This window comes from Pan troglodytes, chromosome 1, assembly GCF_028858775.2.
Source record: "Pan troglodytes isolate AG18354 chromosome 1, NHGRI_mPanTro3-v2.0_pri, whole genome shotgun sequence".
Taxonomy (NCBI): domain Eukaryota; kingdom Metazoa; phylum Chordata; class Mammalia; order Primates; family Hominidae; genus Pan; species Pan troglodytes.
The window spans coordinates 94007994-94024135 of NC_072398.2; the positions used below are offsets into that span (position 1 = coordinate 94007994).

Below are 16142 nucleotides of genomic sequence, written 5' to 3' on the forward strand. Positions count from 1 at the left end.
ATGATTGCGCTCAGGGAAGGCAGAGATGTGCCTGGCATCACAGTTTATTGTTTATAAACCATGACAATAACACCTGTTGCTCAGCACAGGCCTAGCAGAGCCCACTGCAGGGGGACGGCAGCGGGCACCAGAGGCCTTGCCTGGCCCAACCCAATGGGAACACCCAGACTCAGCTGGGTCCCCAAGGGAGACTTGGCACATTGGCATGGGTGCGGGACAGGTAAAGCATGCAAGAGGGAGAAGAGGGACATAAGGGGCATGCGGCTGCGGGGTGTTGGGACCCAAATAAATAAAGCAGGATGACAGGGTCCCCTTCCCCTCACCAGGAATGCCTGGACAGCGTCCAGCCCCAAAGCCTGCCTGTCCCAAGGCTGTAGTTCAGCATCAACAGGGCAGGGAGCTTGGCAGGGCAAGGGCAGAGCTGGAGATCATGCCCAGTGTTCCAGGTGCCCTCCCTCCCAATCAGCCTGGGGGGCACAGGACAGGGTTGGAGAAGGGGCTCTCTCCATGGCTTGGGTAACATGCCAAAGGCAGGTCATAGGGCAGACTCAGTGGGGGTGGGGGCCTGGCTAACAAGCAATGGAGAGAACGGGGGCCATCCAGAGAGGTGGGCAGAAGAGAGCCCCTGGGTCAAGAGAAAACTGTGGGAAGACAAGACACGGGAGAAGGAGCAGGGCCACATGGTAGGAGAGTTTGGGGGAGAAGCTGCCAGGGGGTAACAACCGGGCGCCAAGAGGTTTGGGGGCCAGGGCCCAGGAGGACCCCAGGTCTGCATGAGGGGCCTGGAAGGCTCAGTCCAGCTTGGCGAAGCCCCCAATGGTGACTTTCCTCTCAGGCTTAGTGCCCACTGGCTCCTGGAGCTGTACTGCGCCACCCCCGATGAAGCAAAAGGCAGGGCACACAGGCCCTGAGCAGTCCAGGGGGCACTCCAAGAGCCCACGGAAGGAAACAGCATCCAGGAAGGAAACCCGGCCCCGCTCATAGTCCAGGCAGATGCCCAGGCGGGGTGGCAGGGGCACTGTGCAGCCGGCTGTGGGGCCATCCCTCCCTGTCAGCCCTGCATTTGAGCTTGCCCCCGACCCCAGCAGGATCTTGCCCATGCCAATGGTTAGGAAAGCGAAGGGCGGCGACGCCTCCACTGTGGCATCCTCGGCACCACTGTCGTGCCCGCTGTCCGGGTCGTACCTGCAGAAGCGGGTGTTGGGGACGAGATTGTTGAGGGATGGAGTGACGGATGAGGTACCAGAGGGAGACGCTGGAAGGATGGAATGTTAAGGAGCAAGAGGTTGAAGGGATGGATTTTGGGTGTTGAGAAGAAAACGCTGAAGAGGCAGGGGTTAGAGTATAGGGTCAGGGGTTTGGGTTTGGTGGAAAGAGAGCACTGAGAGGAAAGCACATTGGCAAGAGAGGGGCAGGCGGACAGGAAAGACATGGCATTGGTATAGCCCACGGAAAGGCATTGAGAAAAATGGTCTTGGGGAAATCATGCTGGGGAGATGGTTCTGAGGATTAGAGGACATTGGAAGAATCCGAGATTAGTGACTAAGAAGAGAAAGGATGTTGGGAAGGTGGGTGTCGGGAGAGAGATGAGGGTGGATTGGTGTCACAAATGAAGGGTGTTAGAGGTATGCGGGGTTGGGGACAATGGGGTTTAGGAGGGGTTTGTGTTGGGGAGAAAGCATTTTGAAGAAATAAGGTGTTGGGGGATAGAGTGCTGGGGAGAAGGCTTAGGATGCAAAGCATTAGTGGGAGGGTGTTAAATAGGGAGTTGGGGCCAGGCACAGTGGCTCACGCCTGTAATCCCAGCACTTTGGGAGGCCAAGGTGGGCGGATCACGAGGTCAGGAGATTGAGACCATCCTGGCTAACACGGTGAAAGCCCATCTCTACTAAAAATACAAAAAATTAGCTGGGCGTGGTGGCGGGTGCCTGTAGTCCCAGCTACTCGGGAGGCTGAGGCAGGAGAATGGTGTGAACCCGGGAGGCGGAGCTTGCAGTGAGCGGAGATCGCGCCGCTAGACTCCAGCCTGAGCGACAGAGCGAGACTCCATTTCAAAAAAAAAAAAAAATAGGGAGTTGGGGAGAGGAGGGTTATGGAGGTGGGATGTTTAAGCGAAGAATTTTTTTTTTTTTTTTGAGAAGGAGTTTTGCTTTTGTCGCCCAGGCTGCAGTGCAATGACACAATCTTGGCTCACCGCAACCTCCACCTCCCGGGTTCAAGTGATTCTCCTGCCTCAGCCTCACGAGTAGCCGGGGTTACAGGCATGCGCTACCACGCCCAGCTATTTTTTTTGTATTTTTAGTAGAGATGGGGTCACTCCATGTTGGTCAAGCTGGTCTCGAACTCTCGACCTCCAGTGATTTGCCTGCCTCAGCCTCCCAAAGTGCTGGGATTACAGGCGTGAGCCACCGCATCCGGCTAAGGGAAGAATTTTAAGATACGGGTGAAGGAGGTCTTGGAGAGCAAAGGTTTTATGGAGAAGGTATGTTGGAAATGGAGTGTTAGGAAGAAAGGACACAGATGCTTGGAGAGATGGTGTGTTGATCCAGAGTGACAGATGGTTGGAAGGAAGCAGAGATGGCTCCCTCTTCTATCATCCCTTTCCCTGACCACACGACATGCTCTGAAAATCAGTCCTCAAAAGCCCTTTTGCTGAGCCCATGCGTCTCCTGGACACAGGCCTCCCAGCCTGGCTTCCAGGCTCCTACTACTTCCTCCTAATCCCCTCCCAGCCCCACCCTAGCAAGTCTGTGCTCCACTTGCCACCCCTTCTGTGCCCCTCACTCCCACCAGGACCCCCACACCCCATCCCTTCCAGAGGGGTCTGACCTGGGGCTGATCACATCGGGGGCACCCTGGAAACTTTCTTGAAGCTTGCTCTCCAGCCCGACGCCCACCTTGACCAAGTAGGAGGCTGGGTCTACGGCGCAGGCCCAGTAGCTGCGGCCCTGGGTCACAGCCACGTCGCCCAGGACCACATCCACACTCAGGTGGCAGCCGGTCAGCAGCCGGTCAGCAGCCAGCAGCAGGGGCAGCCCTGGAACACTCCGTACTGCTCGCTGGTCCTTGCTGATAGCTAGCCGCTCTCGGCTTGCGCCCCAGCGGCTATCGAGGAAGAAGTGCAGGACTGGAAGGAGGGAGAGGGTTGAGATGGAGCAAGAACTTCAGGGACAAACACTGGCACTGGGGGCTGTGAGACTGCAGAACAGGGAACGCGTTGCAAGGGGGTTCAGTCACCAGGAACAGGCAGGGGGTTCAGAACAGGACATGGGAAACTGGAATGGGGGGCACGAGGAAAAAAGAAGGGGGCATTCCAAATGGGCGTGGGACCCCAGAGAGTTTTTGTGATGACAGTGGGCACAGAAGTCAGTGCTCCGGACCTGGCTGACTCATGGGGCTTCCTCGAACCCCTTACTTGTGGCCAGCCCCATGGACAGTTCCCACTATTCTGTTCCACCTGGTGACATTCCCATCACCATCAATCTGTGCCTTCCAGCCCATACTCTGGGTTCACACCTGGCCCTTATACCCAGCCCCTATTTGGGTGGCAAGGCTTCCCTCTTATGCCCACCCCCTGGAGTCCGAACTATTTTCTAGTCACTTTAGTAACATTCTTGAGCCCTAACCATGAGCCGGACACTGTACTCAGACTCCCATTGATCGTCTCAAACCAGTTGAATTCTTGCAACCCTATGAGGTAAGCATTATCATTTTTTAAAAATATATATATGTTTTTGAGACGGAGTCTCACACTGTTCCCCAAGCTGGAGTGCAGTGGCACAATCTTGGCTCACTGCAACCCCTGCCTCCCAGGTTCAAGCCATTCTCCTGCCTCAGCCTTCCAAGTAGCTGAGATTACAGGCGCCTGCAACCACACCCAGCTAATTATTTTCATTTTTATTTTTAGTAGAGACGGGGTTTCACTATGTTGGCCAGGCTGGTCTTGAACGCCTGACCTCATGATCCATCCACCTCGGCCTCCCAAAGTGCTGGGATTACAGGCGTGAGCCACTGTGCCCAGCCAAAAATAATTTATTTTTTACGTATTTTATTTACTTATTTATTGAGACAGAGTTTCACTCTTGTTGCTCAGGCTGAAGTGCAATGGCGCGATCTCGGCTCACCGCAACCTCCGCCTCCTGGGTTCAAGCAATTCTCCTGCCTCAGCCTCCCAAGTAGCTGGGATTACAGGCATGCGCCACCACACCCGGCTAATGTTGTATTTTTAGTAGAGATGGGGTTTCTCCATGTTGGTCAGGCTGGTCTCAAACTCCCAGCCTCAGGGGATCCACCCACCTTGGCCTCCCAAAGTGCTGGGATTACAGGTGTGAGCCACCTTGCCTGGCCTTTATTTATTTATTTATTTATTTATTTATTTATTTATTTTTCCGAGACGTCGGAGTCTTGCTCTGTTGTCCAGGCTGGAGTCCAGTGGCGCGATCTCAGCTCACTGCAACCTCCGCCTCCCAGGTTCAAGCGATTCTCCTACCTCAGCCTCCCGAGTAGCTGGAATTGTAGGCACGCAACACCACACCTGGCTAAGTTTTGTATTCCTAGTAGAGACGGGGTTTCACCATGTTGGCCAGGCTGGTCTCAAACTCTTGACCTTGTGATCCGCCCGCCTCGGCCTCCCAAAGTGCTGGGATTACAGGCATGAGCTACCTCGCCTGGCCTATTTATTTTTTTAGAGATCGGGTCTCGCTGTGTTGGCCAGGTTGGTCTTGAACTCCTGGCCTCAAGCAATCCTCCCTCCTTGGCCTCCCAAAGTGCTAGGATTACAGGCATGAGCCGCTGCACCTGGCTAGTATTATCGTTATCCCTACAGAAAAGGACTCTGAAGTTCAGAGAGGGTAAAAACTTGCCAGAAGCCACCCACACAGTTGGCAAGAGGCAGAGCTGGGATTTGAACCCAAGCAGTCTAGCTCCAGAGCTAGTGTGTGTGAGACCTACTATGTTATATGGCCTCTCTAGCGGCCACCGGAACCAACCGTCAGGGCCTAGGCCCTGGCATACCCCATGCCCTTTGCACGACCACCTGTGCCTGCTCACTCACCAGGTGCTGGGGGCGTGTGCAGGTGCACATCTTCACTGTATTCGCCGTAGCCAGCCTTGTTGCAGCCGCGGACACGCAGCACATACACAGAGCCCGTGTCGGGGTTCTCAAGCAGGGCACTGGTGCCCCTCACCTCCTCCCGCCGCTGCCAGCGGGTGGGGCCTGGCTGAGCAGGCACATCCGTGCGCCGGAACTCAACGGTATAGTGCCAGGCAGGTGGTGAATGGGGGGGCAGCCGCCAGCACAGGAAGATCTGATCATAGGCAAAGGTGCGCTGGGTGTCAATGACGGGGGCCTCAGGCACTGTTGGAAGAGACAGCGGGGGTCAGTCAGGGCCTGGCCACTGGCCTGGCATGGAGGGCAGGGGCAGGCAGGAAAAGGGAAAGCAGCGGGAGCCGGGGGGGTGAGTGTGGGTGAGAGGGAGCTGGGGAAGGGCTCATCTGGGAACTGGGCACAGGAGGGGCAGGGCAGGGCCCAAGAGAGAACGAGGCAGGAAAGCGCTGGGCTGGGGGTCAGGACACCTGTGTGCTAGTTCTGGGCTGCTGCTACCTCACTCTGGCCTGGAATAAGTCACTTCCCCTTTCTGGGCCTCAGTTTCCTCCCCTGTCAAATGAGGGTATCAGATCAGGTAAGTTCTGGGGGCCCTTGCAGCTCAGATATTCTATGAATTAAGAGGAGCCCCAGGGAGGGGCAGGCAAAGGCCACTGGAGCCCACAGGCAAGAGGGCGCCGAGCAGGAAGGAAGGGGACCAGGCTCAGAAGAGAGATTTAGGAGGCAGCAAGGTGGAAAGTGGGGACAACAGAGGGACAGCAAAAGCTGAGGGCAGGGGTTGGAGGTCAAGGGAAAGGAAGTGCAAGGCCAGAGGGCAAGGGTCACAAGGACAAAAGGTCAGAAGGGCCAGGATTACGCAAGCGCCTGAAGAAGGCAGAAGAGAGACAGGGCATTGGTCCATGGGAGGACCACAAGGTCGGGGCAAGGCAGGAAAGAGAAGGAAGCAATGAGTGGTTGGCTGAGATGCGTGGGAGCAGCGGGGTGGGAAGGGGGCCCGGCGGCGGGCAGGGCCCCCGGGGCAGGGCCGCTGACTTGCCTGGGGTGCTCCGGAGCAGAGTCCGCGGTGGCCACAGCCTACAAACAAAGAGAGGGAGAAGCAGCGCTGAGCGCGGTAGGACGGTGTGGCAGGGTGGGCTGGGTGGGAGGAATGGCTGGCCAGGCCGGGCAGGAGGCCGGGGAGGTCCCCGGTAGGCACTGCCCCCCGGGCCCGCTGCTGGGGAGGAAGGGAAGAAGGCTCTGGTTGGGCATGGGGCCTGGCCATCTCCTTACCTCGCAGGAAGTTAAGCTCTGTCAGCAGCTTCATCTCACGTCCCACGTCGAGCTGGCAATGGCGGAAGGAGGAGCTGGCAGCTGGCCGGAATGTCTGGAGGGCTTCAGTGGCTCGGGCAATCCTGGGATGGGGGCAAGAAAGGGTCAGGCACTGCCATGTGGGCAGTCTCCCTTCCCCTCAATTCTGTCTTGCTTGCCCCTAGAGCCTTGGGAACTGCTTTGGGAGCTGGTATCAGTTTGGCCTCATGAGAATCCTTAGAATGCCAGTTCTCCACCTGGCAGTACTGTAGACATTGTCCTAGATGTTGGTCACATCCATGATGTCCCTGCCCCCCTAGGAGCCCATGCCCCTGAGTACCTGTTGTGCAGCTGCTTGGCGGCTTGCACAAAGCAAGGCTGGTCTGTTTCCTTAAGTACTTCCTGGGCATAGCCCACCAGACCTGAGCCATCCAGCAGGCTCCGGTGCTCCTGGATCTGGGCGCTGAGACGGGCCAGCCGCTCCTGCTGGCATTCTTCAATGGCCTGAAGCAGTGATGCCCGCTTCTCCTCCAGCACAGCTCCCAGCCCCCGCACCAGCTGCGACACCTCCTCCTTGGCCTGCTGACCACTCACCTGCCCAGGGAGCAACACCCAAAGGATGCGTGACTTACTATCTTCTTTTTGGAGGCAGCACTTGTGCTGGCCTCCTTGGATGCCACAGCATGGCTAAGGTCACAAGGGATCTGGGGAAATCCTACTCACCCATTCCTACAGGGCCTGGGCTCATGGCTGCAAAGGCACCTCTAGATGGACTCAACTCCTGGTCATTTGTGCCAACCTTCCTGGAACCCCACATCATAATCCCTGCCCCTTAGTGACTCATCAAAATGAATGAGGCCATGGCTACCCTAATGTCCACTTGGACTGCACTAATTAATGTCCACTGGCATCTATGCCATCCTTAGTTGTCCATCCCCATGTCAGCCAGCTCAAGCAACCTGGCAGAAGGTATCAGTCATCACCTCACTCTAGCACTGGGAATGCGTGCCAGGCACCTGAGCCTGAGAGCATCTGAGCTACGAGTGGGGTTTTTTGAGCTATGCATGGGGTTTTTCGAGCACTCTCCTGAGCTATAGCCACCCTGCCCCCTCCTGCAGCCCAGGTACAGCCTGGCCTGGGGCACTGGTGTTCCTGCAAACCTGGTTTAACCAGAACCTGGACACCTCACGGGCTTCCTGAGCTAGCAACAAGGTGATTGGGTCATGATCACCCACACCCCCTTCCTGCCCCTACTCCCAGGCAGGGCCCAGGGCCTACCTCTGTGCCCTCCCTCACCTCGGTGTGCCTCACGGCCTCCTCCAGCTCACAGATCTGGGTCTGTACCGTGTCCTGGTTTCCCAGGATGTATGTCAGGCTCTTTGTCAGCTTGTCCTGAGGGGGAAGAAAGAGGTGGGCATCAAGCCCAGCTCTGCAGAAGCCAGCAGTTGGGAGGAGGTGCAAGAGGGTAAGACTGTGAGTTAGCACTAGGGTTGGATAAGGGGGGTCCTTACCTTGAGGGCCTGGTAGGCACTGAGCACTGGTGTGATCTTGTGCCCGCTGTGGGTGCGCCGCACCCGGCAGAGTTGACATACCAGGCGTTGGCATGTCTTGCAGTAGTGGGTCACCTCTTCCTTGTGGTCTGGGCACATAAGGCCCTAGGGACACAAAGAACAATGTGATGGTCAGACAATGGTGTGGGTAAGGGTGCTATGCTACCACTACAGCAGTTTGGTGCCCTCCTCCACTGGCAAGATGGGAGTGGAGACATCCGCTGGTGGTGCTCCACAGTGCCACCTGGTGGTACATACTGGCATCAAAGAGAGCCTTTCCTGCAGTCTCCAGGCGGTGCCCATTTCACCAGCATTGCACCTCCCTTCATCTCTCTCATTGGGATATATGGTAATAACAGTAATAATGATGCCAATTAATCTTTGCCTGGTAGTTAATAATTAACCTTGTCCATCTTGTTTACTGCTGTATCTCCAACACCTAGAATAGCACCATGCACATAGGTGCTCAATAAATATTTGTTCAGTGAGTGAATGCACACAGACCTTTTTAGTGTGCAGGTAACACTTTTTAGTGAACAAACATTATCTCACACCATCTTCTCAGCAACCCTTTAGGTATGGACATTGCAGGGCAGATACTACCATCCCCCTACAGGGATGTAAATGAGATGGAGGCCCAAAGTTGTTGAATGATTTGTCCAGTGACTTTGTTACAGATTACAGAGATAGGTGCTTAACATTGGAAAACCCTTCCCACTTCCTTTTGGAAACCCACAATGCCAGGCACCCCCACCCACCTGCAGCAGCATGTCCCTCCCTCCCCAGGCCTTGGAAGGGCTGGCTCACCTTGGGTCGGAAGGAGAGGGTAGGCAGGGTGGGCTCATGCTGGGCCTTCTGGGTGCCCCAGGGGTGGAAGAGCTTGAAGCACTCATTGCAGAAGGTGGCGCGGCACTCTGTGCAGCCCTTGGTGGCCTCTAGTGGTGGGGGCTTGCACAACTGGCACAGGATGGCGCCTCCCACACTCACACTCTGGCGGTACCGCTCCACCACACGCTCCAGGGTCAGGTTCCGGAAAAGCCCTGCCAGACCCCGCTCCCCAAGCTCCACATCACCTTGGCAGGCTGGGCACGGGAACATGATCACTTGGGGGTGCAAAGCACCTCGTTTCCTCCCAGGGTATGTCCCAAAGCCTGTGGGTGAACCAGGGAGGTAGAGGACATGAGAGTTACAGCTGGCTGGGTGTGGGGAAGCCTGTTTAATTAAATTAGATTTTCATTGTGCCAGAGCTCAGCTCTCATTAGAGCCTGCGTAAGCAGTATCTCCACCCCCCAGAAAGACAGACAGATGCCTCTGACCAGTGATGGACTTCTTCCATCTTCCTGATGAATAGCTCAGCGTTCCCATCCCCACCCTACAGGCCCCAGTCCCACCTGACTTAAGCAGCCGGTCCAGGCGGTCTGGCTTGGGGAGAGTTCTGCGGGAGAGGCGGGGGCTGCGGGTGGAAGGGGTGGAGGCAGGAGAGGTGGGCTCGGAGCTGGGGTCCCCACCATGTCCTATGTAGCCCTGCTGGCCCAAGACCTCTCGGGCACAGGCCTGGCACACGTTGTGGGTACAGGGCAGCACCAGTGGCTGCTTGTACATCTCTTGACACACTGGGCACAGCAGTTCCTTCTCCATGTTCTTCATGCTGGTCTGTGGAGGGACCAGGAGGCTAGGTCAGCGCTTGGACACTTAGGCATACCTCAGCAGCCCCTTGGCTGCCCTTGGATACCCTGGGGGTCTGAGGAAGGAGCAAGACAAGCTATCTGCAGCTTTTCCAGAGCACCTGCCTTGGGCTGGTTCACAGACCTTCCCAGACCTCTGTCCCTTGCTTCTCTTTCCCCGCTGCAGAGCTAAAGGCCCAGAGGAGGGACGGTTGGAGATTGTGCCTGCTCCAGCCTCAAGCCCAATCCCCATTTCTCCAGCTGCAGTAGCCCCAGCTGGCAGCCCCCTCACCTGCCTCCATCCCCCATCTCTGGGCAGCTTGCCCCTGGCATTTTTCTCAAGGACACCGCCCATTCTGCAGCTCCATGCAGACCCCCACTCCCTTCTCTAGCAGCACCCCCATGCCGTGATTCCTCCCGATAGCCAGGCGAGGTTGGCACTCCATCCTGCTCGCTCCATACGTCCTCCTGCCGCAGCTCCGGCCTGCGGCCACTCCAACCTCCATTCCCCATCCTTCACTTCCCCATCGGTCTTACCAACCCATTCCCCTTCGCCCCCATCAGGCCCTCCCGCCCTCTCCCGCAGCGCAACCCGGTCAGCGGCCCCCCCTTCTCCGAACTAGCGGGGGAATCAAGAGCCCCGCCTACTCGCCCCCTCCCCACCGGAAGTCCCCTCCCCCTCTTGGTGGCGAGAGTGGGGGTCCTCAGGCTATGCCCCACCCCCACACCTCACCTTGGTCCCTCTCTTCGCAGCCATCCCGGTCAGGGGCGCAGCTGACACAAAGGAGGGAGGAACAAGGAGGGGGGGAGGAAGTGGTGGGGGGGAACACGGTTGGCACCGCCCCTGGGAGAGCCAGGCACGGGTTGCCATGACAACCGCAGGCTCGGAAGCAGCCCTGAGCGGGGGTGCGTGGGGTGGGGTCTTGGGGAGGGGTCCAAATTGGGAACTGCACTGTGGGGCGGCTCCTACATCATCCCCCACCTGTCCTCAGTTTTCTTGGAAAATATCCAAGCTCACACGTCCCTCTTCTCATAACAGGGCCTTTCCCCTGAAGCCCCAGCCCCGGTGCACTGCTGGAGGCCACCCCAGCCCACCCGCTGCGTCTGGGCTGCTCCTAGCTCCTCCTCACGCTCCAGCACACCGACGCCTTCACGGCACTCACCTCCGGGCTGCTCCCGGGATTACCCTCTCATACCTGCATCCCGACCCTCCCAGCCGTTTCTGCCATCGCTAGCCCCCTGTCTGCATCCCAGCATCTTCCTGGATCCCCACCTGTTCCAGGTCCCAGCTTGCCCCAGAACCCTATACGCCCCCTCCCCTTCCCTCGACCCCACCTTAACTCACACTGATGCGGACCAGTGCGTCCATGATGGAAGTGAAGGTCTGCATATCCTCACCCTCTGCCATGGCCCTACCGTGCCCGCCCGCCCCTGGGTGCCCGATCCCGGCTGCGGCTGCGAACCCCGGGCTTAATGCAAGAGCCCAGTGGGGGTGTGAGGAGGGCTGGGGGTTGAGGTGTCACTGCGCATGCTCCCGGGACCAGCCTCGAACAGCGCCCGTCGGGGTAGGGGGTGGGAAATAGTTCTCCCCACGTGGTTCTCGAAAGCCGGTCGGGGGGTTGGGGAATATGGAAAGGTATTTGACGGGGGAGCCATTTCTTACATTCTCATTTTTCATTGGCTCCTAATTTTACTCATATAAAGCGGGGGATTAGTTTCGGAGGAAAATGGGTTCCTGGTTGGGAGCACTAAATTTTAGGTTGGGAGATGTTGAGGCATGGGGCAGGGAGGTTTGAGGAACGTGCACTAGAGATGAAAGAAATGGCAAAGAAGACAGAGATGGGATAGATGCCACAGGCATGGGCCCAATGACTTAAAGAGATAAGTGCAGCTTGTACAGAGTGGCAGCAGACGCACCAGGTACGAGGAAAGCCTGAGGACCAGGGCGGTGGCCGAGGATGCCCCCTCGACGCATTATTTCCTCCCTGTCGCAAGAGGGCGCTGCGTCCAGGCACTGAGAGGAAGAAAGAGGAGAACACGGGGAGTAGCAAGTCCGCGGTAAGCGCTGACGCATGCGCATAGCTAACCGCACCCGGTTCAGCTCGCCTTTCTTGGCCAGAGGCGCCGGTTGGACTCACGGGCGGGGCATGATGGGTAACAGGACCGGTGGGGTCCCCAGGAAGTCCTAGAGGGGGTCGGGGTTTGGGTGGACAAGCTTTCCTCGTCCTCTCCCGACAGAGCTGACGTGTCCTGGGTTCCACCGGGAGCGGGCATTTCCACCGGACGGGAGGGTTCGGGGTGTCCGGGGCTGGGGAATACGTAGGGGTTGCCGCGCGGTGTGGGGAGTTGGGGCGTGTGGCTGCAGTCCCGGGAGTTCTTGGAGGGGGTCGGCCCACCGAGCTTCCGGACCGGCTGATCTGCCCATAGCTTGCCGGAGGGAGGGCGGAGCCTGACTCTCCGTCCCTTCTCCCATCCCCTCCAGTGGTGGGTACAGGCACCTCGCTGGCGCTCTCCTCCCTCCTGTCCCTGCTGCTCTTTGCTGGGATGCAGATGTACAGCCGTCAGCTGGCCTCCACCGAGTGGCTCACCATCCAGGGCGGCCTGCTTGGTTCGGGTCTCTTCGTGTTCTCGCTCACTGTATCCTCCCTGCAGTTGGAGGGGGCGGGCCACGTAGTCATGTGCCCTTCCCCTTCCCCACACAGCTCTGTCCCCGTTGCACACCCTACTCCTTAACTCCCTCAACCAGGCCTTCAATAATCTGGAGAATCTTGTCTTTGGCAAAGGATTCCAAGCAAAGATCTTCCCTGAGAGTAAGTGAATATTGGAGCTTGAGTATTTGAACTTTCTCCTCTTTAACCTCCTGAAACATGATATTGAGTTTCCAGATGCTTAGGTGAAAGGTTGTTAAGGAGAAATATATTTACTGAAGCTGTCTGAAGACAGATGACGCTTTTCGATTCTGCACCTTGTATAGCTCCTGGAGTTGGAGCTGGAAGAGAAGGCCTTTGAAAGCAAGAAACTTTGGTACCTTCTGGCCAGCTCCCAGGGAAGGCTTGAGGGGAACAGGCAAATTTGGGCTGATGTTTTGCATCTATTCGCTGGTAGGCGGTCCTTGTTCCCACCAGAAGAAGCAGCAGGACCAAGTTCACTATGGAGTTCTGATGTGAAATTAACTCAGTATTAGAGAATTCTACTTATTTGAGGGAATTGTGAAGAGCCTAAATACTAGAGGCACCAAATATCTATGGCAGCAGGAATCCTGACCAAATCAGAATAACTGTTAGATTATTTCCTGTTTGGAATAATTCTTGTTCAATTGCTCATGTAATCAAGAATTGATGATTCAGTTATTTATGGAGAATTAAGTTTATAAAGCAAATTAAGTGTCAAGGCCAGATTACTTAAGGAATGCCACGTGCTCAGAAATTCACAGCAGATGCAATCTCATGTAAAACCCTCATGTGGTAAAACAAAGATCTATCATGGTTGCCCTTAATCTTTTCTCTTTTTTTTTTTTGAGACAAGGCTTTACTCTGTCGCCTAGGCTGGAGTGCAGGGATGTGATCATGGCTCACTGAAGCCTTGACCTGGTCTCAAGCAATCTTCCCTCCTCAGTCTTACCAGTAGCTGGGACTACCAGTGAGTGCCACCACACCCAGCTACTGTTTTAAGTTTTTGTAGAGATGGGGTTTCACCACATTGCCCAGGCTGGTCTCGAACTCCTGGGCTCAAGTGATCCTCCTATTTCAGCCTCCCAGAGTGCTGGAATTACAGGTGTGAGCCACTGTGCCTGGCTGCCCTCATTTCTTTGCCCCCCTCTAGGACTTGCTTTCTCCGCATAGCCCTTTTGCAGGCTTCAGAGTTCTTTCCATCCAGTAGCCCCGGGACTTCTCTCTGTTAGATTTTGTTTCCATATGTATTACCTTCACTTGCTTCTTTTTTTTTTTTTTTGAGATGGAGTCTCGCTCTGTCGCCCATGCTGGAGTACAGTGGTGTGAACCCAGCTCACTGGAGCCTCTGCCTCCCAGGTTCAAGCGATTCTCTTGCCTCAGCCTCCCGAGTAGCTGGGATTACAGCATGCACCACCATAACTGGCTAATTTTTGTATTTTTGGTAGAGATAGGATTTCACCATGTTGGTTAGGCTGGTCTTGAACTCCTGACCTTAAGTGATCCACCCGTCTTGGCCTCCCAGAGTGCTGGGATTACAGGGGTGAGCCACTGTGCCTGGCTTTTCAGTTACTTCTGAAAGAAACCATTGGCTGGGTGGGATGGCACACGCCTGTAATCCTAGCACTTTGGGAGGTGTAGGCTGGCAGATAGCTTGGGCCCAGGAATTCAAGACCAGCTTGGGCAACATAGAGAGACACTGTCTCTCCAAAAAAATACAAAAATTAGCTGGGCATGGTGGTACGCACCTATAGTCCCAGGTACTCGGGAAGCTGAGGTGGGATGATCGCTTGAGCCCAGGAGATCAAGGCTGCAGTGAGCTGAAACTGCACCACTGCACTCCAGCCTGGGCGACAGAGTGAGATTCTGCCTCAAAAATAAAAAAAAAATAAAAAAAAAAAAAGAAAAGATGCCATTGTGGTGGGGCAAAGTTCTTGGCCCACTTTGCCTTCTCTGCCCTCTCCACCTGGGCAGGTGGGGTCCTGTTTGTCTTTGCTTTTGTCCTCTCACCTTCTCTCCCATCATATTCCAGGTAACCTAAAATCCTTTCCTGCCCCCATGAAGAAGTGGATCCAAGCACTCTGCCCTCCAACCTGTGTCCAGGGAGCAAGGCCTTCAACTTCCACCACTGGTCACCCAGCTTAATGAATTGACTCTCATTGTCTGGCTTCTTTTGGAAAGGGTTTAACTGGGTTCCCCAAATGGGAACACACCTTGCCCTTCAGACTCTGTTATCCATCACCTTTCCTTTTCCCTTTTATGGGAGGAAAGCCAGGGTAGGGAAGTTATGTGAGATTTGGGGCAGAGCTGGTAAAAAAAAAGCATACATCTACATCCATGTTCTTTTTTTTTTTTTTTTTTTTTTGGAGACGGGGTCTCACTCTGTTGCCCAGGCTGGAGTGCAGTGGTGCGATCACAGTTCACTGCAGCTTTGAACTTCCTGTCTCAAGGGTTCCTCCAACTTCAGCCTCCTGAATAGCTGGGACTACAGGCATGTGTACCACTGTACTACCATGCCTGGCTAAATTTTTTTTAATTCAATTTTTTTTTTTTTAAGAGATGGGTCTCACTTTGTTGTTCAGGCTGGTCTCAAACTCCTGGGCTCAAGTGATCTGCCCACCTCAGCCTCCCGAAGTGCTGGGATTCCAGGTGCAAGCCACCACACTCAACCTCCTACCTCCATGTTCTGGGTATCATTAAGGTAATCAGAATCCTCCTGCTGTAGTCACGCTTACCCTTCTAAGCAGGTTCCCCAGGATTCAGAGAGCCCCGGATTTCTCCTGGACTTCATGTGCAGATGCCTAGTATTTCCATTCTGACCGTTGCCCTCCTTGTTCTTCTTGCCTCCCTAGTTCTCCTGTGCCTCCTGTTGGCTCTCTTTGCATCTGGCCTCATCCACCGAGTCTGTGTCACCACCTGGTATGTTCTTGACAGCTGGGTAAGGGGTGTAGCATTCCGTTCTTTGGCATTGGATCCTACTGTGATGGTGCCAGAGTTTTTCCTTCCACACCTACCTCTCTCTCTGTTCTCCCTCCTTTGTCCTTCCCCGTTTTCCTAAACTTGAACTTGGATTCTTTCCTTGATGCTAGTGTCTTCCCTAGGAGGCACCAGGCTGGCAGATGCCCACTGGTGCCATGACCTTTCTGTCTTCACCATTTAGCTTCATCTTCTCCATGATTGGTCTGTACTACATCAACAAGATCTCCTCCACCCTGTACCAGGCAGCAGCTCCAGTCCTCACACCAGCCAAGGTCACAGGCAAGAGCAAGAAGAGAAACTGACCCTGAATGTTCAATAAAGTTGATTCTTTGTAGCTCTGTGAGTTGTGATATGTTGTGGGTGTCATCTACCAGTACCCAGCTTAGATGTACAGAATGTTAAGACATTTGGGCACCTTCTGTTTTCAGACCTTGGGAATAGTGAGGCTTTCCTTCCTCCCACATTAATTTTTACCAGTTATCTGTTGAATACTGTCAGTGCCACTGGAGTGGCATATACTTGTGTGAGTCTCATCATGGAAGAAAAGTACATGAATGTTCTGCAGTCATGTTCTTTGGGGAAAGGGGTAAAGGCTGCAATGCAGGAAGTCCTGTCCGTCAGTACCAGAAGGGATCTTGGAGCAAAAGAGTAAAGGAAGGAAAGGTCCCGTATACCTACACTGTTTCACGGGGTTCCACGTGGTATCTTTGCCACTCCAGCTCCCTGCCTTAAGCAAATCAGCCCCCTGCTGCAAGTGCATAGGTGGGACTTCTCTCCTGATGCTGTCCCTGGGACCTATCTGTTCTACTCCAGCATGAACATATGCCTGTGTTTAGAAAGACTCCCCAGGTGGTCAACTGCTCCTAGCCTGTTTGTTCTGGTGCCTTCA

The 16142-nt window shown here is 55.3% G+C and overlaps 2 protein-coding genes across 7 annotated transcripts; one reads left to right on the top strand and one right to left on the bottom strand.

Moving 5' to 3' along the window:
* Positions 1 to 28: 28 nt before the first annotated feature.
* Positions 29 to 11131, bottom strand: TRIM46 (tripartite motif containing 46). Of its 5 annotated transcripts, none has more exons than XM_054671879.2 (11): positions 10951 to 11102; positions 9705 to 9794; positions 9333 to 9594; positions 8749 to 9092; positions 7903 to 8046; positions 7688 to 7783; positions 6732 to 6985; positions 6374 to 6495; positions 5054 to 5356; positions 2830 to 3127; positions 29 to 1185 (listed from the first exon to the last, which is right to left on the bottom strand). In XM_054671879.2, exons 1-11 carry the CDS (start codon positions 11011 to 11013, stop codon positions 792 to 794), a joined length of 2370 nt encoding a protein of 789 aa, XP_054527854.1. In that variant the 5' UTR covers positions 11014 to 11102; the 3' UTR covers positions 29 to 791. The 5 variants fall into 5 exon arrangements, with proteins under 5 accessions (XP_054527854.1, XP_009431441.1, XP_524895.1 ...); XM_009433166.4 differs by lacking the exon at positions 9705 to 9794 and adding an exon at positions 10339 to 10379 and having other exon boundaries at positions 10951 to 11004; XM_524895.7 differs by lacking the exon at positions 9705 to 9794 and having other exon boundaries at positions 10951 to 11131.
* Positions 11132 to 11645: 514 nt separating this feature from the next.
* Positions 11646 to 15587, top strand: KRTCAP2 (keratinocyte associated protein 2). 2 transcript variants are annotated; one of them, XR_010157872.1, is made up of 7 exons: positions 11649 to 11759; positions 12088 to 12242; positions 12352 to 12415; positions 14307 to 14765; positions 14857 to 14975; positions 15127 to 15193; positions 15435 to 15587. XR_010157872.1 is itself a non-coding variant. In XM_003308433.5 (5 exons), the coding sequence occupies exons 1-5, from the start codon at positions 11678 to 11680 to the stop codon at positions 15553 to 15555; spliced, it is 489 nt and encodes a 162-aa protein (XP_003308481.1). In that variant the 5' UTR covers positions 11646 to 11677; the 3' UTR covers positions 15556 to 15587. The 2 variants fall into 2 exon arrangements, 1 of the variants encoding a protein (XP_003308481.1); XM_003308433.5 differs by lacking the exons at positions 14307 to 14765; positions 14857 to 14975 and having other exon boundaries at positions 11646 to 11759.
* The last annotated feature ends 555 nt before the right edge of the window (positions 15588 to 16142 follow it).